A 26866-nucleotide genomic window follows, 5' to 3' on the forward strand; every position below is an offset into this window, starting at 1 on the left:
TTCTTACGTTTTAATGTTATTTATTTGCTTTTTTGGCACTGTATCCTACAGAGAAGAACTACTTTCAGAATATTCAGGTTAATTGTAGTTATCCATCCTCAACAGTTAACAAAACTGAAGTAAATTGTTTAGGCTTGTAATTATGCTCACTGGAAAATGAAGGAAATTTGCTAATAAAAATCAAGCTATAGTGAACTTCTATTGGGCAAATTTGTTTTCTGGATAAAACAAATAATATCCCTTTAAAGGCAACAGCACTTAATCAAGGGTGGATTGCTGTTTATTTCACAGTTTTAATGTTCTATGGTGAAACCTGATTCCTCCTGCTCCTTTGGGACTCGTTAGCCAAGTAACTGTAACTCCAGATGAACAGAATGTCACAGAAATTAAAATGTGTGGTGGAATTTAGCTCTTCTGGTGTTTCTCTCATATCAGACAGGTTTTTCAGCCTGTATTTTAGAAGCAGCAAGTGTTTTGTTTTACTTCTCTTGACTTTTTCAAATGGACTGTCTAGACAAAGACATGGTGGATGTGGGGGAGGATAAGAGGGAGGCTGTTCTGTGGAGACCTTCCCTGGAGAAGGTAGTCTCCAGACATCTTTAGTCAGAGAGTGAGAATACTTCTTCAAGCAGAGCATGTAAACTCAGGGCGTTGCTCTGTATCCAACAAAGTAGTTTCTTTTCTTTATATAGAAGGTGCTTAAGGAATCACAGAATATTTGAGGTTGGATGGGAGCTCTCGAGATCATCTTGCCCAACACCACTGCTAAACAGGGCCATATAGAACATGTTGCACAGGATGATATCCAGGCAGGTTTTGAATATCTCCAGAGAAGGAGACTCCACAGCCTCTCTGGGCAACCTGTTCCAGTACTCTGTCACCCTCACAGTAAAAAAGTGACCTCTCATATTCATCTACAACTTCCTGTGCTTCAGTTTGTGCCTATTGCCTCTCCTCCTGTCACTGGTCACAACTGTAGAGTCTGACCTCATCCTCTTGACAACCTCCCCTCACATATTTATAAACATTGATAAGATCCCCTCTCAGCCTTCTTTTCTTCAAGCTAAACAGGTCCAGCTCTCTCCTCATATGACAGATGCTCCAGTCCCTGAGCTCTCTGCTGGCCTCTCTGTAGTAGTTCCATGTCCCCCTTGTACTGTGAAGCCCAGAACTGAACATAGTTCCAGGTGTGGCTTCACCAGGGCTGAGTAGAGGGGGAGGATCACCTCCCTCGAACTGCTGGCACAGTCTTCTTAATGCACCCCAGGATTCTGATGGCCTTCTTGGCCACAAGGGCATGTTGGTGACTCATGGTCAGCCTGCTGTCCACCAGGCCTCCCAGGTCCTTCTCTGCAGAACTGCTTTCCAGCTGGTCAGCCCCCAACCTGTACTGGTGCATGGGGTTATTCCTTCCTAGGCGAAGGATCTCACACTTGCCTTTGCTGAACTTCATGAGGTTCCTCACTGCCCAACTTTTCAGCCTGTCCAGGTCCCTCTGAATAACAGCACAGCCCTGTGGTGTATTAGCCACTCCTTCCAGTTTTGTGTCATCAGCAAACTTGCTGAGTGTGCACTCTATTCCGTCATTCAGGTCATTGATGAATAAGTTGAACAGGACCAGACCAAGTAGTGACCCCTGGGGAACACCACTAGCTGCAGGCCTCCAACTAGACCGTGCTGCTGAGCACAACCTTCCCAGGTCTGCCATTCAGCCACTTCTCAGTCCACACTACTGTCCACTCATTCATCCCACACTTCCTGATCTTGCCTATGAGGATGTTATGGGAGACACTGTCGAAAGTCTTGCTGAAATCAAGGTAGAAAACATCCACTACTCTCCCCTCATCTACCCAGCCTGTCATCCCATCATAGAAGGCTGTCAGATTAGTTAAGGATGATTTCCCCTTGGTGAATGCATGCTGACTACTCCTGCTCACCTTTTTAGCCTCCATGTGCTTGGAGATGACCTCCAGGATGAGCTAGCTGTTCAATCACCTTTCCAGGGATGGAGGTGAAACTGATTGTCCTATAGTTTCATGGGTCCTCCTTGCCTTTTTTGAAGACCAGCATGACATTGGCTTTCTTCCATACCTCAGGCACCTGTTCTGTTCTTCATGACCTTCCAAAGATGATAGAGTGGCCTAGCAATAACATCCACCAGCTCTCTCAGCACTCATGGGTGCACCCCATTGGGGTCTATGGATTTGTGGGTGTCAGGTTTGCCTAAATTAACTCTAACCAGTCCTCCTTTCTCCAGACTTCCTCTCATCTCTAGGATCTGAGATTCCTGAGGGCTGGTCTTAGCAGTGAAGACAGAAACAAAGAAAGCATTCAGCAAGTCTGCCTTCTCTGTGTCCTTTTTCACCAGGCCACCTGCCCCATTCAGCAGTGGGCCCACATTTTCCCTAGTCTTCCTTTTGCTATTGATGTATTTGAAGAAGCTCTTCTCATTGTCCTCGACATCACTTGCCAGATTCAATTCCAAATGGGCCTTAGATTTCCTCACTGCATCCCTGTGTATTCTGACAATGTCTCTATATTCCTCCTAAGTGGCCTGTCCCTTTTTCCACATGCTGTGTGCTTTCTTGTTCTATTTGAGTTTTGCCAGGAGCTCCTTGCTTATTCATGCACATCTCCTGCTCTTTGTTTCCCTTTTCATTCATAGAGATACATCGATCTTGAGCTTGGAGGAAGTGATACTTGAATAATGACCAGCTCTCCTGGACCCCCTTTCCTTCTAGGGCCCTAACCCATGGGATTCCTCCAAGTAGGTCTCTGAAGAGGCCAAAGTTTTCTCTCCTGAAGCCCAGGGTCACAAACCTACTTTTTGCCCTGCTTCCTCCTCGCAAGATCCTGAACACCATCTCATGGTCACTGCAGCCAAGGCTGTCCCCACCCTTCACATCTGCAACCAGCCCTTATTATTTTGTTATCGTGAGGTCCAGTGGCCCACCTCTCATTGTTGGCTCCTCAACCACCTGTGTCAAAAAGTTAGCATTATGCGCTGTGGGAACATTCTGGACTGTTTCTGCCTAGCTCTGTGGTCTTTCCAGAAGATGTCAGGGTGGTTGAATTCCACTGTGAGAACCAGATCTTGTGCTTGTGAGGCTATTTCCAGCTGTCTGTAGAAGGCTTCATCTACTTCCTATTCCTGATCAGGTGGCCGGAAACACCCACAACAGTGTCTGTCATGGAAGCCTGCCCTTTAATCCTCATCCATAAGCTCTAAAATCACTCTTCATCAACCCCTAGGCAGAGCTTGATGCATTCTAGTTCCTCTCTCACATAAAGAGCAACTCCACCACCTTGCCTTCCTGGCCTGTCTTTTCTATAAAGTATGTAATCTTCCATGACAGCATTCCAGTCATGAGAGCTATACCACCACGTTTCTGTAATTGCGATGAGATCTGTTGTGACCACGCATAAATCTCCAGTTCTTTCCATGCTACATACATGCATTGTTGTACAAACATTTCAGGGAGGTGAATGAACCTACAGGTTTCCCAGGAGGGTTGCAATAGAATCCTCCATAGTCATGTCCTGTTCTCGCTTCCCTGGTTGTGTGCACCCGCTAGACGTGTCCCAACTTAAGCTGCTTTTTTGCTGCCTACCTTGTCCCTGTAACTCTCCTCTTTCCCCATCCTTCCTGGTTTAAAGCCCCCCTTACTAGGTTGGCCATCCCGTTAGAAAAGACGTGCCTCTCTTAGTGAAGTGGATCCCATCCAAGTGCTTCATGTAACATATCTCAGTTTAAGTACTAAAAACTCACAGTTTTCTTTTAAATAATATTAATCTGCCAGGATAAACTTTTCAAAAACAGAAGATTCCTCTCAATAACAACTGGCAATTCATGCTGAATATTTTTCCAATACTTCAGTACAACTGCCTTGTTAAGGTAATGGAATGGCTTTCAGAGCTCTCCAAAGACTTTAAGATTCTTGATTTATGAATGTGTTAATAGTATATTTTTTGTTAAGGTTACAAGACTTCCGATTTTAAATTATTTTTTGACTTCTGGCCTAATTTGTTTCTATTCTTTTGAATTTATTCCTTTAAATCCTATTGTGGATGATCACTGCCAAGAAAATGGATGAAATACTAAGTGATGATTCTGAATTGAATTTAGGGAAGATACCTTGTTTTTGAAAAAAAATCCATGATAATTCTTTTTTTGTTTGTATTTACTTTTTTCTTTCAAAACTACAATCTGAATAATAGCATAGTTTACATAATTTTGTTTATTTATTTATTTTTAAAGCATCTTCTGTGCTTTCTGAGAATGGGGGATTAGTTTTTAGAGGGTGTAGGTTAGCTTGGCAAATTTTTCCCCCAGAAATGAGAGCAGATTTATTACCAAAGAACTGGTGATTTTTCTTGCAAGAAAGTGCATAAACTTAAATTTATTCTCTGTCTACCTGCTAGGATTTCAAATATCTATTAGTCTAACGGGTGGTAAAGAGAATATATTAGACTAGGAGTCAGAAAAAAAAGAAATGAAGGCAGAGGCATATAGCACAGGACAACGGAAATCTTTTTAGATCTAATAATTTAAGAGCCTTCAAAGAAAAATTTGCAGACCCAGCTTGAAATTCTATGCTTCGTAACAATGTTCATTTAGCTATTTGTTGTAATTAATATTTTGTTTTCCTATTTGTATGTGGATTCTGACAGCTGCTTTTTATTTGTCAGAATAAGAAAATATTTTTTTGGCATGTATATTGTTTGTAAGATATTTGCTTTATTTATTGTGTGAGGTAGTTGTGTAGATAAATAATAAGCCATTTACCTATCTGATTGCTAGAACAGCTGAAATGAAAAATAATGAACAACAAATGGAAGAATCACAGCTGGCACAAATGTTTGTTCTCCTTCAGAGTATACTGCTGTATTTATAAAGACATGGATATTCTTGTAAGCATCAATTAAAAGTAGACACTGAGGAGAACTAAACACTTCTTTTTGTTTAAAATATTAATGAGAAGACAAGATAGTGGTCACAGCAGAATACTTCCAGCACTGAAACAGTGTCATAGAAATGAAGCCTACGTCATGTATATTTTAAAATGAGCATATTCTGTATACTGTGATATTATTGAGATAATAAGATGGGGGGAGGGACAGGGGGGCGAGGAGGTGGGGGGGTTGGGAACTGTGCCATTTTTTCCAGCCACTTCTATGTAGAATTAAGTTTTCAAATTTCTTTTATAATTTATAAAGATTTAAAGATAAGTCCGAAATTGAAACCAAAAATACTGATAGGACGTACCTGTAGGACCAGGTATCTTTTGTTAATTTCCAAATATATGTGGAGTATTCTGCATTCTGGGAAGAGAGAATGAGATGTATTATTGAGTCTGCCAGAATACATTAATTTTTTTTTTTTCTGTACTGAAGTCTTAGCTAAACCAAAATTGATTTCACAGAACGAAAGAATAGTTTAGGTGGCAAGGAACCTATGGAGGATATCTGGTCCAACTCCCTGCTCAAGCAGGGACACCCAGAGCAGGTTGCCCAGGGATGTGTCCAGGTGGCTTTTGAAGACCTCCAAGGAGGGAGAGACTCCACAGGCTCTCTGAGGCAACCTGTACAGTAAAAACTCAGAGCTCTTGTGTTTCTGCTAGCACTTAACGTTAAGCATGTATGGAATTAATGATAAATTTCTTGTACAACAGTCTTTTTACATTTGAATCACTAGACAAAGTATGGGAGGTAAACTTTCATGCCAAATAACAGAAGAACTCCTTCAAAGAGCTACTGTGTAACTTACATGCTTTTGTTTTGTTTTGTTTTTAAAAATTGTTATCGACATGTTGTGCTGGTTTGGTTGCTTGAATGGTTTTATGTTTTGGATTTGTAGTGGAATAGTGCTGATAACACACGGATATGTTAGTTGTTGCAGATCAGTGCTTGCACAGAGTCAAAGTCTTTCCTTTTCCCAAGCTGCCAGCTAGTGAGTAGGCTGGGGGTGCAGAAGAAACTTGGAAGGTGCGGACATATCTGGGATGGCTGATCCCAACTGACCAAAGGGATATGCCATACCATATGGCACCATGCTCAGCAATAAAACTGGGGGGAGTTGGCTGGGGGGCTACCATTGCTCAGGGACTGACTGGGCATCAGTTAACTGGTGGTGAACAATTGCGTTGTACATCACTTGTTTTTTTCCCTTTGGTTGTGTTCTTTCTTTTCTGATTTTCTTTTTCTTTCTTATTAAACTATCTTAATCTCAACCCACAAGTTTTCTAACTTTTTGCTCTTCTGATTCTCTTCCCTTCATCCAGCTGGGTGTGGGGTGAGTAGTGAGCGAGTTGCTCTGCGGCGCTTAGCTGTCTACTGAGGTTAAATCACAGCAAATGTTGACTCAGACCAAACACGATTATATATATATATATGTAATGACTCAGATGTATATGTATATATATGTATGTATATATATGTATGACTCAGACCAAAACATGATTACATATATATATATATAATATGTGAAAAAACTGAAATCACCTTTGTGTTCCTGCAAAGTTTCTTGTACTTACTGCTATAGTCCACACAGAGTTTATAGGTGCCCTTTTAATAGAGTTGTTCTAATATGTATTGTAATGTCTGTGGATACAATGTTCCTTAGGTGTCATTCATGGGCTTCGGGAAGAATATATGACTGTGCAGAATATAAGAGCTATGTAGTTATATTAGCGGTTGGCTTCACTACTTGTTTTGGATGAACATGCTTTCTAGATAAATCTTTTTTTTTTTTAACTTGTTTCTAATGATTAAATGATATGAAGAGAACATACAAAGCACAATTTTGAAAATGAGATTGTCCTTTAAAAAAAAAATCAGTATTTGTACATCAGAAGAAAACGCAGCTTTTCCTATGTCTTGTCCTGTTTAACGAGGATCGTGCTGTCAAATTGCATACTGTGTGCATTTTGACTAAACAAATACAGGAGGAAATTTCATGTTGAATGAGAAAACAAAACTACCATTTTAAACTTTGGCTCCTTCTTATTGGTATGCAAGTTTGGTCTCTAATTTTGAAACCGGTTGTAAGGTTCTGATTAGTCTCTAGAGAACACACATGGACAATAGATCACTCATTAGTCTATCAACTTTCCATGAAGCTGATTGGCTATTTTCTCATGCATAGTGTCTAATGTGGAAGCTGAAATAATGTATGTTAATTTCCTTCCAGACATTGCAACTGCCTGTCCAGATAAGAAGTCCATCTTAATGTACGTGACTTCCCTCTTCCAAGTTCTACCCCAGCAAGTCACCATGGAGGCCATCAGGGAGGTGGAAATGCTGCCACGGCACTCAAGGGTCACCAGAGAGGAGCACATTCAAGTACATCATCAACAGCGTTTTTCACATGAAGTGAGTGGTTCTTGCTCTCTTCTTTTCCGCTTTCATCTTGCTGCTCTAATGTGGTTATTTCCTTTACGTGCCCCAGGAGTTTGATGTTAGATGTCCAATAGAAAGCAAAAAAATCCATGGGCTGTTATATTTGTGGTAAAGACTGTCCTATGTACTTGTCTGCATGAAATGTACTTTTGTATTGCTTTTCACCTTGCACTTAGCTGTTTAAAAAGTAACTTTTAATGAAATATTTGCTTTGCACTTCTCTTTTACAGCACTAGGTGTTTTGAATGTGGAAGGAAGAACACAAAATCTGGATGAGGTTTTCCATTTAAACAGAGACATGTTAGAGACCCTTTTGCCTTTTTTACAGAGTAGATATTGCCGTTTCTCCATATTCATGACACATTTTTAATTACTTTTTTTTTTTTTTAATATTTCATTTACACTGACTTGTATTTTAAGACTATTTGTTCTCAGCTCACTGTCGGCCTCTCAGAACAGTCACGTAATCCCTGAAGTTAATTATATGAAGTTACGTATGAATATAAGTTATATGAAGTTATATATGAATATATATTAATATATATATGAATATATATATATATATGAAGTTAATGATACAGCTTCCTGTATCAGTTATGTTTTTGACTGAAATCCAAATAGTCTCCGTTTAAACATTTAGTGGATTTTAGGCCTAGTATCCTTGTTCTGAATTTAATTTCTGTCTTGCTTTTGGGATTTTCATCTGCTCATGGTGAGCAGATGAGTATTGGCTTTGTTTATTCAGGATTTATTACAAGATCACTTTTTTTTTTTTTTTTCTCCAGCCTTTCATGGTTAGTTATAAAGAACCTTCAGTTCATATTGGTATTCTGCTGGGATCGAGTCCTGAAAATTTGTATCATTTGGGGTGTGTTGTCAATTAAATGAGAGCTTTCCTTTCCTTAATATTAGCCCAATTTTGACTGTAAATACTAGCACTGTCCTTGAAAAATATAACTGCTGATACCCTTCCTATATTTACTCTTAAAAACCTTGGTTTAATTCTAAAGTCTGTGTTCCTATTCATATGCCTGTTCTTTCCACCTTTAATTTTTTCATAGATTACAGTCAGTGTACCCCAGGGACCTTCACCTTCTCCAAAACCACGGTTCAAAAGTTATGCATATGCACAAGCTGTGTATGTCACATCCCCTGACCAAAAAAGGAGGCAGGTTCCTCCACAGGTCTGTCAATATTGCCATTTGTTTTAAGAATTGTTTTATTAAGCTTTTGCCTGGAATGAAGTGTGTGCATTTTGCTTATATCTGATCTTGATGGCCCACTTTTTCAATTTTGTTTTTTCTTTCTTCTTTTTTTTCCTTTTTCCTTTTTTTTTTTTTTTCATTTTTAAGCATTTGTTAGGTGTTTATTTTTTGCTGTGTATTTCAGCATGGCTGGCAATTGATGTTATGCTGATTGCTGGGGATGAACAACATTCAAACATTGATGCCGTTTTAGAATTATCTTCTTCCTTTTTTATTCATTTTTGAAAATAGTACATAAATTGACTTTAAAGAGTACTAAAAATACAAACCAAACACAAGCTGTATTGGCATATAATTGTTATTAAACTTTTGTCTCAGGTTTGATTATAGAAGAACAAGAACCATTTGTTTTCTGTTGCATTTCCCACCCTGCATAACTTTTAAAGAAAACTATATTTTCCAGAAGACTACTACAGTTGAGAAAGAAGAGAAAGGAAACATTAAATTTAATATTATTTATATGACCTGGACTATTAGATGACAGCAGCTGGTTATTTTATCACAAATGGCACCATGCCAACATTCAGGGTAGGGATTTGTGTTTGTTTTATTTTTATTTTTCTTACTTTTAAATAGCTTCAGTAGTTTAATGAAATTTATTTCAAGCAGTCCTCACAATGAGCCTTTCAGGAGTTAGATGTTTGTAACATTTGACAAGTGTGAGAGCCAAATATTGTGTAATATGTTCATTATTTTTTAGGTAAAAAAAAAAAAAAAGGTACTTATTTGGCACTACAGTGTGAGTTCTCCTGTGGAGACTTAATACTGTCTAACCTCAAAAAATATATATATATTTCAAATTTACACTTTTATTCAACATTTTCTGAATCTACTCTTCAAGTGACAGGTCATTACATTCAGTCATTACTGAATAATGACTTCCTTTAAATATTCTAAGAAAGAATACTGCATACATCTGCATGAGCCTTGTTACATTATACTAACATCAAATGTGTTGCAGTGGTGATTAATACAACATTTAAACAAGGCATTTAAAACTGGTGTAATTGATTTCTTCTACTTAAATACTAAACTTGATAATTCATAAGAATGAAAAGTCATGATAGAGCTTTTTTTTATTGAGCTACATTTGTTGCAACTGATTTTTTTTTGCCAACATCCCTACCATCAAACATAATGTATAAGCTCATATAATTAAAGTTGATTCTTCAAAAAATAATTATGAAAATGTGCTAAGAAAATGTTGTTATTATTCAATCCTCATCTTGCATTCCGGTTTTCAGATCTTTAGAAAGTTGTGCCTCATTTCCATCTAGTTACCCAAGGAAGAAAATAGTAGATATTTTATAATGTGATCTGCCAGTTTCAAAGATATCTTAGGTGCTATCACTGAGAAGCAAGATTTTCACTATGTTGGTCTGTTGAAAAGTACAAATCATTTGTTCCATTGCTATAAACTGTCATCATACAGGACTTGAATATTGTCGTTTCCCCAAGATAGTCAAAGATCATGCATAGAAATTATCAACAAGTTTTATAGCAGTTACTCTCCAGAGGTTTTAGCTGCTAAGATTTATCTTAAATGTCATTGTGTTTAATTGGGTGATGTTTTTAAAGTTTTTCATTGGGAGGATTGTCCCAATAGATTTTTGTAATCTAAGCATGAGCCAACTGGAACTCAGAAGAAAAATAAATAAGACTTCTTTCCAAAGATTTTGAATGTTATCCTTCAAATTTTACCGTTAATGCCATATGTTTCCTGCATATGTCAATTGTCAGTGGTAAAGATGAAATGAATTATGATTATAAAGCTCTGTGTTGGCAAGAAGGAATAATATTTTTTCTGAAACTCATTGTTTCTTCTGTATAAAGTAGCATCAACATTTAATGTATATAGAAAACTTGGCAACACAAGTAGAGTACACCTTCAGTGTCTCTGCTCCTTTATAGCTACCTTCACTGAAATTTTAAAGTTGTTGGAGAAAAACAGCTCAAAAACCCCTTTCTATTCTATCAGTTTCTTGAAATCCCAAACTTCCTGGACCATGGTCGCAGTAGGACGCTGTGTTTTTATGGGTTTCACACTTTCCTTCTCTTCATCAGCATTTGTAAACTCAGGAAAAACAGGCATTCTTTGTGAAAGTTCCTCTACCTCATTTGACATTGCAAGTGGCAGCATCAAGCCTTTAAAATGAATCATGCTATGTAAAATATTGTTGTGTTTTTTTTTTTTAATTTCTGAAAGCTTGAAGCACTGTATAGCCTATTTTCTCAGTGCATCCTGTTACACCGTCATCTGTCAAAGTCTTTTATATTATTACCCTTATGACTTTTTTATAACATTTCGTTTCACTTTATCTGTCTCCTTGTTGCTCCTCTGATCCTTAACACTTACCTTCAGAACCTGTGTGCAATTGTCTTTAAATCCTTTGTGAAATCTTAATCTATTTGTTACTTAGAAGTATTCTTCTCAGCAAGACCTACCGTTTTAGTTGCACAAATTTTGGCCAGACAAGTCTTACTTTGCTTAACTGTGATGCATCTCAGCTTCAAAGCAAATCTGTTCTACCAACCAATTCACTCAATGCCTTCTTGCTCTGTGGTCTGTGCTTATCCTCATTTGGCTGAAGTTAAGCCTTTTAAAAAGCTGTTACTAACATGACTAGCAGTTCTGGTAGTTCTGGCAAAGAGTTCCCTTCCTTTCCCTTGCTTGCTTAGAAAGTGTTCATAAGCTCATGCAGATAATAGGCTGCAATTCTCAAATACGTATCCTTCAATTCACTGTATTAAGACCCAAGAGAAAATAAGTTGACAAGTATTTTGTCTTGTACTCAATCTCTGTAATGAGACAGTCTGTCTAGCTTCACACTTAGAAAAAAAAGGATCCTTAATTTTCTGAGACACTTGAAAATCTCCACTTAAAATTACCCTTTTGCTTCAGTTTTATATTTAGGAAAAACTTTCTGTTTCTGTTGCATCCCTTCATCTCCTTGAACACCTGACCAAGAAGAATGACGACTCCTTATTTTACTTTTTTTTTTTAATGGTTTTCAGAGCAGTTTCTAATATTGATCCCAAGCAAAGCTTTCATCTTACTGTTTTCGTTTTTACTTGCTACCTACTGCCTGAACTCTGTAGGATGTAAAAGATAATGTCTTAGATGGGTTTAGGTACAAAGAAAAAGAAAATTAAGTTGTTAAACACTGCAGTACCTAGAAAACAACTTCTTAAAATATATTGAAAACGTAAATATGAAATGAGATAAACAAAATCTATCTATGGAGACTGGTACTAGTGTAAACAGGCTTTTGACAAGGCTATTTAAAAAGCAAAATGTGAGTCTGGCTGCCGTAAATATTTAAATTATGAAAAATCAAGCCTTCAATATCTTGTAGATTTTTGTTCTTTTGACAGGAATTATAGTTTCGTTTTTCTCTGGTACATGAAATACAATGTTTATGTGTAGGATTACTTTTAACGTTTAGACTGATAAACTTCAGTAGATGTGAATTTAAATAATTTCAGATGCAGTCGTGGCCAACAGAGGGACAGTGTTACCCAGCACTGAATGATTTGCTTTGGGATTTCAGAATCAGAGGCTTCACGTCAGGCTTCAGTGTAGCATTATTTTGTGGGTAATTCCTAGCCCTGCAGTCATTTCTCTGTTTTGTGATACGGATTTTACAGAGTTAACATACTAGACTTTAAATAATGTTCACTTAAGCTAATCCTATACCAGTGAGTCTCTTGAACATAGGGTTATCGATAACAGCGTACATGTCCAATATCATAGAATCATAGACTATCCCGAGTTGGAAGGGACCCATAAGGATCATCGAGTCCAGCTCCTGACACCACACAGGTCTACCTATAAATTCAGACCATATGACTAAGAGCTAAGTCCAAATGCTTCTTAAACTACGACAGGCTTGGTGCCCTGACTACGTCCCTGGGGAGCCTGTTCCAGTGCGCGACAACCCTCTCGGTGAAGAACCTTTTCCTGATATCCAGACTGAACCTCCCCTGTCGCAGCTTGACACCATTCCCTCGGGTCCTATCACTGGTCACTAAAGAGAACAGATCGGTGCCTGCCCCTCCACTGCCCCTCGCGAGGAAGCTGAAGACCCTCAGCCTCCTCTTTTCCAGGCTGAACAGGCCAAGTGACCTCAGCCGCTCCTCATATGTCTTCCCCTCTAGGTCCTTCACCATCTTCGTAGCCCTCCTCTGGACACTCTCCAACAGTTTCACGTCCTTTTTTCACTGTGGTCACTGTGGTGCCCAGAACTGCACACAGTACTCGAGGTGAGGCCGCACCAGCGCAGAGTAGAGCAGGACAATCACTTCCCTCGACCAACTAGCAATGCTGTGCTTGATGCACCCCAGGATACAGTTGGCCCTCCCGGCTGCCAGGGCACACTGCTGGCTCATATTCAACTTGCTGTCAACCAAAACCCCCTGATCCCTCTCTGAGGGGGGGGTTGCTCTCTAGCGTCTCATCGCCCAGTCTGCACGTACAGCCAGGATTTCCCCGTCCCAGGTGCAGGACCCGGCACTTGCTTTTGTTAAACTTCAGGTGGTTGGTGATCGCCCAGCTTTCCAGTCTGTCCAGATCTCTCTGCAAGGCCTTTCCACCCTCAACAGAGTCAACAACTCCTCCTAGTTCAGTGTCATCAGCAAATTTGCTCAAAACACCTTCTAGTCCTACATCCAAAATACACCCTACATCCAAAAAACATTGAAGAGGACTGGCCCTAAAATGGAGTCTTGGGGGACCCACTGGTGACCGGCCACCAGCCTGATGTGGTCCCATTTACCATAAATATATTTATGTTTACCATAAATATATATATATATATACTTCCATAAATATATTTATGGCAATATATATTTATGTTATATATATAACACATGCTATATATTTTAATATGTTATATAATATATATTTATGAATATATATATTCAATATATTCAATCCAATATAAAAAGTAATTATAAACAGTTTATATATATTTTTCACTAGCAGCATTTAATGAAGTTGTATGCAGACAAAATAAGCTAGCAGAAATGAACAACTGAATGGAAGTTGATGTGTGTTATTTGTACCATTAGGGGAAATGCAGTTTTCCTATTACTTAGTATTAGTTTATTCAGTGTAACTTGTTGAGTTTGAATTTGGCAGTAGCATCGAGAAATAGAAAGTGTACTACATTTTGTCTGTTCTAAAAGGTATTGGAGTGTGATAACCAATAAGCGACTATATGGTTTTCCCACCGGCATTGCATTTGCAAATATTGTGAAGAAGAAGGAATTAATTCCTCTGCACATTATATGTTGGTTTTTACTCCAGCCTTTTTATGCCCTTTCAGTTTCTAATATAATTATCTTTTCTAAAATATTTTTTAATCTACCCGTAATTATTCATTCCTTTCCAGAACACATTCTGTTTACTTCCAGTATTTGTGATCTTAAAAATTAGCTTCACTGTTTCTCTGACCTCATTTATTCTTATTCACATCCCTAATTGCATGGTTCCTGTATCTTTTCTGTTACCAGGTGCTTTCCATGTTCTGCCATCTGATGTTTTGCTATTTCTAGTCTTTTCCCGTCTCTCTTAAATTCAGTTTCAAAATCATTCTCTTCTGTATTCATGGCTTTTAAACTCAGTTTTTAATTATTCATTCATGTTCATCCTAATTTTACTGATTCTAACAACTCTTCTGTGTTTAGCCTTAACTTTGGCTTTGTTCATGTTCTGTGAACATATACAATAGCTACGGCAATGGATATGTGATTTTAAATGCCGACGGTTTAATAATACAGTTTTATACACTCATGAAATTTTATTAAATATCGGTACTTTTTGAGGAAACGTGAAGGAGAGTATGACTACAAAACAGCATATTTATAATATATTTTTAATCTGTGGATTTTAGTATTATTAGTCTCTATGAAAGAAGTTAACAGCTATAAAACCTACAATTCATGGTTGTACGGTGTCTCTACAAATAGAATTGGAACCCTGTAGCTCTCTCTTCTTGAAGTATGCTTGCATGCCCACCTCATTAGTAATTATATCTGAGGAGTAATTTTAATTAAGTGAATTCCCTCTTAACAGAACCTGAAGGTAAATTCAGGTCACATTACCAAGAATAACCATACTGGAGTAAAAGTTTGGCTTAATAAACACATCTAATTTTAGCCAGTCAACTGAAGTATAATCTAACATGAACTGCAAATATATGTTTATGAGAGAATAATGGCCTATTTTAAGATACCTCTGTTTCATCATCTCAAAATAACAATGGCATATAGTTTGTATCTACAAGAGAGTAAATAGGATTCTATAAATTCTTTATATATGCTACACATGTAACATCCATACTGAATTATTATTTAGTTTTAGTATTTATGTATGCTACATATACATGTATATATGTATTAGTATATATAAACCAGAGATATTGTATCCCTCATTGTATATGCTACTTCTATATGCATGTGAGTGTGCATATACACATTCACACACTGGAAATATTTTATCCCTTAAATAGCAAAGACAGGTATTTCTTATGTAGATCAGAAGCTATTCTGATTATTTTGGCATGAAAAATGCATGTGCAAATACATGTAGCTGCAAGAAAAAAAAAGGCATACAAAATAGGCATTATGCAAAGGCTAACTAAGGTAGTTCTATTACCCTAAAATATTAATTTTCACATGTGAATTCACAGTGCAGCATTTTATTACAGTGATTAACTGAAGAGACTCTGACAAAATTGTTTCAATTACAAAAAGATGATTTCTTTTTTTGTTTAAAGAATTTTTTATTCATTTTCTTCATTTCCTACATTACATTTCTCTATTCTGAGAAGAAAACATAGGTGAAATAGTATAACTGGGAGATGTGGGTGGGTAAAAGCTGTTAATAAATAGCTTAAGCAAGAATAACTAATAGTAAACTAGACATCTTTAATTCCACTCTTTCCTACATCATGAATTTTTGCATGGTCTCAAAGTATCAAAGGTAATGTTAAGGTATAGAGCATGAAAGTACCCTATCTTTCTACTTTTGTACACCTCGTTAAATTTGAGAATGTCCATAATAGGTCTGTGTGACAACAAAATAGCTTTCATTCGTGAGAACAATGGGTTTTTCATCACTTATACGGTTTCCAGAAATGACCAATACTGGATACATAGGAATAAGAAAAGAGGTATGACTAATTATCTGTATCGAAGTATCAGCATATTCTCACTTAACCTTCACTGCTTTGTGGTTCAGAAATTTCTCGAGCCACAGATGGTATCTTAATATATAACAGTCCTCAATAGATTTTTATACCATTTTTCCATCCAGATGCTTGTCTTTGTAAACATTTAGCAGAGTTTTTATGTAGTTTTCAGTATGTCTAGAAATACTTGAATGTTCCTGTTTTTATTATATATTAAAATTATTTGTAATAAATTCTATATTGTTGTAGAATTTATAAACCTTCTTCTGCATTCAGAAGAGGAGAAAGCTCCTTTGTGAGGTGAATAGTTATCACTTTCTCTCATTTTCAGCTTTTGATTTATTATTCAGAACATGTTGAGGCAAGCAAGGTAGTCATACAACAGAATTTGAAAGAAATATTAAATCACTTAAGCCTCTCCTCTAACAGCATTTTTGTTAGCTTTTAATTTTAAATTGAAAATATATTCTTTGGAGTGATTTCTCCTGAAGACAGACAGCCTCTTTAATTTTAATATAAGCTAAAAATACATTTAGGGACAGTAAAACACATAAGAGCCATGAGCATAGTATTCAGCCTATTCAAGCAAATTTGACTATTTAAGATTTTAGATGACTTTGCAAAACCCACTTTTTAAATAAAGTCTCCCAACTATAATAACATAATATTAAATACTTTGAAATCTCCAAGCGTCCACCCTCAACTTCACAGAAACTAATTAGTATGTCTACTAATTGGCTCTTGTCCCAAACATTTCTCAAAAGAGTTATATTATAGATGTATCATTTTGTGGTTAATTGCTCTTGCTATTGATGCTTTTTGATACTGTACTGTGTGACTATATAAAAAGAGTTTTGGAGTTAAATAATCTTATTCTGAAGAGTAGATTTTCTTCAGTGAAGATACTAAAGAGAGCTATCATGGCTTAGAAGCTCAAAATAACAGCAGAATTGGTAGTTGGATGCAGTGAATAAAATAAGCTGAAAAGTGGTCTTTATTTCCATGTAGAAAACAGTATCAATTATAGCTTTGATATATCTGGGGTTATGTCTTAAGAAACATATTTGCAAAACTTAATTAGTTGCTTTTGCTGGTTAAAATTTATAGAAAATAAAGCTAAATGCAGCGCAGGTTACAGGCCAATTAAGATTCAAATGGTTTTGCAGGTTTGCAAAGAATGCATGGTAAAATTATGTAGTTGCAGATTATTTTATCTTCCAGCCTTTATACTTAGAAACTTCAAGTTCTCTATATTTCTCTGTGACGGTGTATTCAGTAATTTGGATTTTGAGCTCTGGGAGCAGATTGTTGTGGGCAGTAGTACACTGGCATGAAAATCAATGCATTTTCAAACATCTATATGTTCAATGTATATATATGTCTTAATATCATTTTTTTAATTAATGTAACTTCTGTGCTAAAATTCAGAAATAAGTTTAATTTCATTCATCTTCTGAAGGTGGAAAAAAGTTCTCACCTTTTGGTAAAGTTAATGTATTTTAGTTTTGGATTTTGAGCTAATTAATTAGATTTGAATTCTAGCAACTTCGCTAGTCATTTGTTAGTGATATTTTCCTTTTCCACTAGCAGCTTTCTTACAGCACAAGTATTTTTTGTGAGATATACTGAGATGATCTATTTGTGAATAAATATATTTTATAACAACTTCAGCATTAGAAGTCTAGTTGATCAGATTTGATAATTAAAATTGCCCAAAGTTTCCTTATCTTTTTGAGGACTACTTGCATGATTTATACATCTGATTATTATTTACAAATTCCATGGAAGTTTATAGTATTTGCAAGATTTGAAAAATGAACTCTAAGGCACAGTAGACTTCATTTAAAGGTACCTTTGGTGGCCCATAATAAGCAATGCCTGGATCCATTGCATATGTGGCTCACAGTTTTGAAGATTACTTTTCTAAGTAAACACAGCTGGAAATATAGTACTGTGCTTGTAAAGGATTGAAATAGTATATGACCAGAAAAGTTTAGTACTATTTAAATGACCTTTGTGTATTTCATTTTTTCTTTAATGTTTAAATGCATGTAGTTGTGTACAATTTCCATTCTCAGTTATCAATATTTTCCATTCTGTAATTGTAAAATAAAGAAAATATATTAAAGCAATGACATGATATATAGTAAGGGAACATGTTTCCATAATTTGCATTATATTTCCCTGACAGATTTATTTAAAATCAGTGGAATATCCACTGGTAGAGTACCTAAAGACTCCAGAATGTTTGCCCCTTTCTTGTCTCTAAGTTCTTTTGAATAAGAAAATCCCTTACAGTATATAATACGAAGAAGTCAAATAAAAAGAAATTTTATGTATACCTTTTTACTTCCACCGTCCACTTCTTTAAATTGGTTGCTGTCTTGCATCTAGATTAACCTGGCATAAAGTGAATGCAAAATTTGTGTAGCAGCTATGAAATGTATATTTTCACTCATTTTTTACAGAGGATATTATATACCTTACTAATTCCTGATTCTCGTTTGTTCTGTCTCTGTAGCTTGTTTTTCTTTTACTTGTATCTTACATCTTTTATTTATTTCTCTTACATTACTTTAAGCAAAAAAGTACATAGCCGTATAATAAGACACTTCAAAAAAGCATGTCCTTTAGCTTTTTCCTGGGGAAAGCTTCCTGCTGCACGCAGCCTTGTAACACTGCTGGTTCATGAGACCATGTAACTCTTCAAGTTCGTATAGTGTTTATAATGATCTAACTTTTCACAACTTCACCAAAATTTAATGGTTTTGAGGAAACATTATAGATCAGATGTGCTTTTCTAATGCTGAATTAAAAACTTCAGACAAAGCAGTTCATCTGTTGCTGAAGAATGGACTAGGTAGCAGTGAATGGCTTTGTCCATTATAAAATAGCTGTCTGTTTCTTGAAAAGCTCCTGTGCCTCTGTGTTCTTCAAGCTATTTTAAATTAAGGCAAGATCTCAAATTTAACCAAGTTATAAATCTCTGCAAACCATAGATTTCCTCGTTTTCAGGGTATACTTAGATTTTAACAGCTAACACTCTAGACACAGAGACACGATACAAGAAGTTGAGACTTGAGCAGCAGAAACTAAGAACAGCTACCCAAAAAATATGGGCTTAAACTGTAAGGTCAGTGATAGTAAACAGCTGGACTAAGGATAGTTTGAAGTATGTGGCTTTAAAAGGCTTCATCAGAAGCAGTGACGGAGCTCAGAATTTGTGCATTTTGCTGGTTTGGTTTTTCAGTAAAAATCTCCCCAGCCAAATTGTGCATTTCATGTAGCACTGCTAAGGGCTGGAAATTTTATGGATGTTTATTTGTTTGTTGTTTTTTTGTTTGTTTGTTAGTTAAATCCCAAGAAATCACAAACATACATACACACCAGGTTTACTCTCTATGAAAGGAGTGTTAACTACCTTAAAGCAGAGAAATGGTAGAATTCTAGCTGTTATCTTTATATCCTTCAGTGAATTGGGTGAGCATGTTGTAAAAGGAAGTCTGAACTGTATGATAAAGGAGACTGTTGCCTTTGTGAACTGTGATTTGTTGCAGAAGTTAGAAGGTTAGAGAGAAAGCATCTCAAAGTCTACCTGAATTGCCCCCTACAGTATGGCCTTCATTTTCTGTAAAAGAATGAGATATGTGACTACTGCCTCTTTCCCTTTCTCCCTTCCCTGCCTTTAGCTGCATAGCATAAATACACTGATTGTATTTTCTATTCCATCTTGAAATCTTTGTCATGCAACTACAATGTACTATAATCACAGTTCAGATTTTCAGGTGGAATAATAAACACCAATGAATAAAATTACCTTAGTAATTAACATTACCTTAGTAATTAACATTATATTAAGAAGTGATCTGGAAAATATATCTTAGTTTTATTGCCAGAAATGACTGAACTGTTCTAGCTGATATTATCTGTTAGGTAAACATAGTCTAGTTTCTTGTAAAGAACATTTTAACCTGAACAGTTATAATTTTAAATTTTTTACATAAAATATGATTTTGTAATAAGAAACCTGGAGGAACTGAATTGATAAGCAGTGATATCAGTCTCACCTGGTAGGCATCATAGTTACAGGGTGAATAATGTATGCTTCTTTCTGAGGTTGTAATTCTGCAAAGAGTTTTCAAAATTAGAAAACTACATTAAATAAAATAGAAATAAGAAATAGAAATAAAAAATAAATTTCTTTAACATTTGATGTCTCTGTATTTTAAAACTCTTAATGTCTAGAGCCAGATTCTACATCTCTTACGGTGAGACAGAGGCAGTTTTGGAAGGAAGAAATATATATATTATATTTTTCTATATTATATATAGAAAGTATATGTTATGTATAGAAATTATATACAGAGAGGATATAATTATAATAAAGGCATAATATTTTATCATAATTTAAGGCATTATATAATAATTATATATATTCTCTCTATATAAGATTGCTATACATAGGGCCCATTGCAGCACTCTTATTTATACTAAGTGCTTAATGTAAAACTACTTTCTAAAACTGCCTAACTAATTTGTAAAACTCAGAAGCAGTCTTTTTGAACTAATGCAAACATTCTTCAAGAATCTGAAAGCATGTGTCTAACGTAATACAATGGTAGGTGAGGAATTCTCCCTCTCTTTGCTTTCTTACCCTGAAGCAGCTGCAAGCTCATCATTTAAACACTGAATTAATTTAGACAGCTGCCAAGCATGCCTCATTTTTCCAAGCTTTTGATGGTCAAAGGCTTTTTATTTTCTCTTCTTATACTTTAAAGCTTAAGAGTCCTTGAGGTCTTCCACTCTTGACAGGCCCCAACCCCCAGCAGAAAACGGTGATATATGTAAAAACTCACATGCCCATCTTTTCATCCAGATAAGATTCTTCTATGTGCAGCAGCAAAGAAAGAAGATATCCTAGAGGACAACCTTTGTGTCCAGAGTATTTTTTGCCTTCTGGGTCAACCCCTATAACAACTAGCCATTTCCATGCAAAAATGGCTGGCCAATTTTCAAAATAATTTTTGAGCTAGTTGGCTTACTGATTCTTAGCTGGATGTGAGACAGCCTTCATCAAATATCTGAATTGTTTAGTTTTTCTTTCCCCATAACACTTGTGTCCTCATGCATGTGTTGTTACTTAAAAGATTACTCTGTGTAAATGAATGGGATGTTTTGATTTGACTGCACCCAATCAGCTTTCTTTTGTGTAATAATTAAAGTCTTTAATGGGAATACCTTTTGATTCAATGAGACTGCATGTATATTTGAGCAGCTTTTTTTCCAAAGTATAGACTTCCTAGTAATATATGGTAACAACAGTTTAATTTCAGCTTTAATTTCAGCAAACAGTTTAATTTTCAGATTGTTTTTTATTCTCTTAAAAATCATGGTTAGAAACAACCATTGCAATTTATAATAGCTATCTCTATCAATAAGTCTATGGTCTTGTTCTCAATGATTTGTCTACAATTATTTATAAAATTCAGGGATTTCATTGTTGTTAATGCTATATGGGTTATTTCAATATAGTGAAATATTCATTCTTGGTGCTGTAGAACATGCCATATTTAAATTTGGGTTGCAGTAATGGATGGAAATCTGTAACTGAATATTATATTGAAACACCTAACTTTTTTGTTTGCTTTTTATTATAAAGCACATGGCACAGGTATTAGGTCAGTAACTGTTCCTTTCCAAGTGTGAATATTTAACATTGTGTTTGATATTCCATTTACAGCTGAGCCAACAAGAATCTCAGTTTTTGATGAGAATCTTGCAGAAGGGATAGTAATTGGCTAGTACTTCTTTCAGTCTCATTTTGTGACGTATAAATTAGAGGGGTGGATTTGTGATCAATGAATTTTATCAGATCATATTGAAACAGAGTAGGTTTCTTTCACGTGTCCCAAAATAGTGGTCAGTGATCACATAGAAAAGTCTGAATTACCATTGCTTTGAGTAGTTATTTTGTGTTCCATGTGCAGGACAGTTCTTTCACTTAGCCAGCAGCACGGATGGAAGTTGTGCTGTCATGCTATAACAGCAGATTTTAAAAATGTTTTTTGTTAAGTCAAAACCAACCGTTGACTCTGAAGCATGTTTTTGATGCTTGTTGACTTTTTACAATGTGAATATTCTCTGCATATGTAGATGCAGATCAAGGTTGCCAGGCCATTACCTCCATCCTTCAGCTTGTTAACAGAGAATGTGCTTAAAGATGGTGACGGAAGTTTAACAGAATTTTCGAAGTGTGAAAACATGGGTTGGTTTTATCATTGAAATAATAAGGATGATCTGCTTAAATTAATTTAACAGTCCCATGGGATCCTTGCCTATGTCGCTGTAAATTAGAACGGAAAAACTCTGCATGCTCAGTGCACTCTAGAGTAACAGTGCTATGAGCATTTCAGCTTCTGATGGCTATTCTCTGTCTGTTACTCTTTCTTATCCCCATAGAGGAAGAGAAGTTATAATGGTGCAGTGACCTTATTAGGTCTCAGCAGTTGAGAACTGTCTGTTATCCACAGATGAGTGTTTAAAAAATTTGTTTACATTTCAAGTGCAGCTGATGTCCATTCCTCTGCACTGTCACCTCATGACTGATCCCAGCTCTCTGCAGTCAGTGATGGTGTAAGATTTGAGGGAAGGTGGAAAAGCTGTTGTTCCCTCCCTGTGCCAAATAAAGGTGTTACTGATACCATTCTGCAACATCCTTTGCTTATACTTCCTCTAGCTCTTTTCCAATTTCCTTCTGTCAAAAAACTGCCCTTCTTGGAATGAGAGCATGGTTTGGAATACCTGCCAAGAAGCTCTTTTGGTTTCCATTTATGTTAATGTTTGCTTTTCTTCTTTACATTTCTTAAAGTTTTATTAAAATGGTGCAGAAGTTAATCTGCACTATTTTGCCACTGAAGGTCATGAGTCCAGGATTTTTTGATGCAGTTCCATGCAGTATTTATAATAACATGAGAGAAAGCAGTGAAAAGTCTAGGCAAAATTACACTGAATATTTTTTTGCAGAGAAGGAATTGTTAGCAGGTGTTGGGTTAAACAGGTGCCGTGCATGAGATGACATTCTATGTCAGATCTAATGGAAGAAGGATTTTCAGATGGAAAATTTTCAAACACTTGATGGAGATCACAATAGATCCGTGCCATAGTCACATAGTCTTGCTCAGCTATTATGACGTCTAATTTTAATTGTTTTTTCAGCATGTTACATATGCATATATTTCAAGCAGTAATGTTATAGAAAGAAGAGTAATTACCTATGCAAAACCTGTGTACCATTTCCATAGTAAACTAGGTACTTGAAAGAATCATCTTGCTGAATAAATGTAATGTGGTTAGGTAATTTCTTAACTAGATTGTATATTACTTAAAATCTAGACTTGCACACAGTACAAATGTTAATTTGTGCAGCAGGAATATGTGTTGAAATTGTCTGTGCTTCATTATGTATATTCCCATAGGACACTACTTTCTTTAAACCAAACTATGGAGTTCATCAAGTTCCCAAGCCTGCTTTCCTGATGTAGCTTTATTTACTGAGTATTGTTTTTCACACATAAATAGTGATGAAGTTATGACTGGTGTTTTAGCTACTCTAACACATATACAACAGTGGGATGAACATATATTGCATGTAATTATTAGATCTGTACAATTCAGAATGTATTTGTTATGAAGATCAAGACTGACAATTTCATTATAAGTTATCACATTGCATCTGTTACACTTCTTTCTTTTGGTTCTGGTATTAAACTGACTTTCTGACCTAAACTACAGTGAAAGGCTTTAAAAGCTCTATCTAGTGTTATATTTGCACAATAATATTGGTAGAGACAGTTTTTGCTATTATATCATTAAAATGCCTCAGTATCATTTTTGATAAAGTCCTAAACATATTTTTATGTGAAGGGTTTAGGTTTTGTACTAACTAGCTAGCAAATTGATTAAACTTCTTCGGAACTTTTTGAGAAATATGAGATGACATTTTCTGTATCAAGTCCCTCTTTCTGGCTTCTGTTTTGTCCTAGTCTTTTAACATTAGAGTAATCAGTAAATCCTTGCTATTGATTTCTCTTGACTTTACCCAGTAGTATGTAAGCGTGATTTCTATACTTGTATGAGTCACTTGGCTTCTAAAGAATAAATGTGAGGGTGGCCTTTGAGGGAAAGAGAATTAACGGTAATGGATTTTTTGTTTGTTTTAAAAAAGTTGTTATTTGGCATGGGATTTTTGGGCTTTTTTCAATTTTCCAGAATGCTTCCAACAAAATGGGTGTCCATGGGTAGTTCAGGCCTAGCATTACTTGTACTGTAATGGGCTTTTTTTCTTCTTTTTCATATTGTGTTTTCCTTAGTTTCTTTGCAATGTCAGCATGTAATTTGCTGCTTTTTTGATGATATAATTTTACTAGCTGCTCTGGAAAATAAATTTCTCATAGTTCCAAGTGAAAATACTTCAATGAGAAACAGTAAACTAGAAATGAAAAATCAGAGTATTTATTGAAAAACAAGTATAACACCACTCTACAGTTACAATTTAAATATTGCAGCTATTCAGAATAGTTGCTACAATTGTTAAATTCCAAAGCAAAATATCTAATTTAATCTGAATTTAGTTATTTCCCTCAATTTTAACCCATCTTGGTCAATTAGCAGAAATTCTAATATATAATCCCACTCATTCGCCATCTGAATTTTTTGTTTGTTTGTTTTATAAAAAGCTGTTTTATTGTACAAGACAATTGGATTCTCTTTATTCCTTTGCAGAACTTTCTGAGTAGGTGCTATATGCATTTCTCTTTTTGGTTTTGATCAGTTTTTAGAAACTGTTGAAGAAAGAACATTTACCACCACAGTGATGGGGTCCAAAATGGATCTTGACAACTACCAAACTGCTTTAGAAGAAGTACTCACATGGCTTCTCTCTGCTGAAGATGCACTACAAGCACAAGGAGATATATCCAATGATGTAGAAGTTGTTAAAGAACAGTTTCACACCCATGAGGTACATGTTTATAATCTTGTGTTAGTCATTTTCCTGCTTGGATCCCATAATAAATTAAAGAATATTATATATATATATATATATAATTTTAATTTTTTTTTGGAGAATTTAAAAGTAATACTGGAAACTGCACCATATGCAAAATGTGAAAGTGTTTATTTCTGTTTTGTGTTACAAGGTTTGTACAAGGTTTGTGGAGGGTTTGGAAAAATAAAAAAAGCAAATTTGAAAATCAGGTTTGGAACGTGGTGAAATCAAAGATATTTCTCCAAAGCCTGTTCTTTCCTTCCAAAGAATCAAACCTAAAACAAGATTTTGTTTTTATTGTCAGGGTTTTATGATGGAATTAACAGCTCACCAAGGACGTGTTGGCAATGTTTTGCAAGTTGGAAGTCAACTACTAACAATTGGGAAGCTTTCAGATGAGGAAGAAAATGAAATCCAAGAACAAATGAATCTACTTAATTCTCGATGGGAAAGTCTCAGGGTAGCAAGTATGGAAAAACAAAGCAAGTAAGTAATATGCTAGGTAAAATAATATATATTGAGCTTGACTGGAACAATTCTGAACTTCAGTAACAGCTGTAGTTTTCTTCCACTTCAGTGTGAACAAGACTCAGTCTAAGCTCTTTTTCTAACCAGAAATTTAATGGGTAGTGATCTTGAAGCTTACATGTTGCTTTGAGACCAGAAGCTGCACAGATCAGCAGCTATCAACAGCTTGGACACTAATAGAATTTAAATGAAAATTTGTATAACCTGTCCCACTTTTTTTTCTGGTTGTTTCAACAAGTATCACACAATATTTAGCTACAAGGGAGAGAATCTTTACAGAGATGCAAAAAGAAAATGAAAACAAATCTTTAAAACCTATAAAAGTTGATGCAAGAAAAGCAGTAAATGGAAGGTTAGCTTTCCAGACAGTATTGTCATATGGGTTTATCTGAGGAAAAATTACAGTATCCAAGAAAAGTGCAAGATCTGTAGCTTAAAGTAGAAAGACAATTAAAAGTAGAAAAAATAAACTATTAATTAACTAGTCTTTGAATTATTTTTAACATTTTTAAGTCTTATTTTGAAATTTTGATTTTTGTATTAATATCTAGTACAAGGAAGTCCATAAAGGTAAGACCTTGTGATTGTGCTACAGTGGAGTAATTTATTTTGCAAGATACAGAGTAGTTAACACAGGAAATTAATTGAAAGTGGCTTTTTGTGTGTGTGAGTTGCATTCCTCCTGTCTTAAGAAACAGTCTGTTAGGTACCTCTGTTTCACATTCCTTTTCCTCAAACTTCTTGTTTTCATGTGGAGTCTTTTAATTTCTTTCTGATATAATAACTAAGTTTCAAATTCATAGAAATTTGTTACACCTACTGATCTTTCTGTATAAGGGAAGCAATGGCGAAGTTTACCACTATTATACTAAGCCAAATCCAGTGGAAATTTTAAAATTAATGGAACGTCACTATTAGCTTCTTTATAGTCAAGAAGTGTTAATTACTGAAGAATATAGCTATTCGATACAGCAAAGACAAATGCAGTGGCAAACAACCTGAGTCTGAGATCCATGTTGGCTTCCTCTGGACTTTTATCCAGACAGACTTCATTAAAATCTTTCTGCCAAGACCTTAATTTTTCTCTCAGAAAAACCCAATGCACGTATACTAAGCAAGAAACTCTTCTGTTTCTTCAGTGCATCTGGAGAGCAAGTCCTTTTGCAACTGTAATCTTTATAAAAAGGTGAATATCTTTTTTAGTCAGGCCACTAGTCTAGTCCAACATCCTGACTATAACAAAATAAGAAGCTTTAGGGGAGATAACGTGATCTCCTGAACCAGCATCTTCTCATCTGCTTTTCTAACTGTTAGAGATCAAATATTGGGCTGTATAAACTCATTGCTCTGGACACCACATATTGGGCTCTTGTAGTGAGTTTATGTGGCAAGGTTTTGGTAGCGGCGGGCTGCAGGGGTGGCTTCTGTGAGAAGAA

General features: G+C 35.8%; 1 protein-coding gene and 1 long non-coding RNA gene across 33 annotated transcripts in view; one reads left to right on the forward strand and one right to left on the reverse strand.

Annotated features, from left to right (window-relative positions):
* Positions 1-26866, forward strand: part of DMD (dystrophin) — a 1241706-nt gene that overhangs the window by 435931 nt on the left and 778909 nt on the right. For 20 of the 24 annotated variants that reach the window (XM_083850706.1, XM_083850709.1, XM_083850710.1 and 17 more), the window contains 4 exons: positions 7190-7371; positions 8460-8582; positions 24687-24875; positions 25207-25388. In XM_083850706.1, the coding sequence (XP_083706832.1) occupies positions 7190-7371; positions 8460-8582; positions 24687-24875; positions 25207-25388 (676 nt within the window). The remainder of the gene's footprint in view (positions 1-7189; positions 7372-8459; positions 8583-24686; positions 24876-25206; positions 25389-26866) is intronic. The other 4 variants (XM_083850697.1, XM_083850696.1, XM_083850700.1 and 1 more) reach the window with 1 other exon arrangement.
* Positions 1-26866, reverse strand: part of LOC310905167 — an 80831-nt gene that overhangs the window by 20859 nt on the left and 33106 nt on the right. For 7 of the 9 annotated variants that reach the window (XR_014588815.1, XR_014588816.1, XR_014588817.1 and 4 more), the window contains exon 3: positions 5267-5322. The exons of 1 other annotated variant lie outside the window; for it this stretch is intronic. This is a non-coding gene — a long non-coding RNA (uncharacterized lncRNA). Of the gene's footprint in view, positions 1-5266; positions 5323-19923; positions 19982-26866 lie in introns of all 9 variants that reach the window. One more of the 9 variants, XR_014588822.1, reaches the window with a different exon arrangement.

Source organism: Anser anser, assembly GCF_964211835.1.
Source record: "Anser anser genome assembly, chromosome: 1".
NCBI lineage: Eukaryota > Metazoa > Chordata > Aves > Anseriformes > Anatidae > Anser > Anser anser.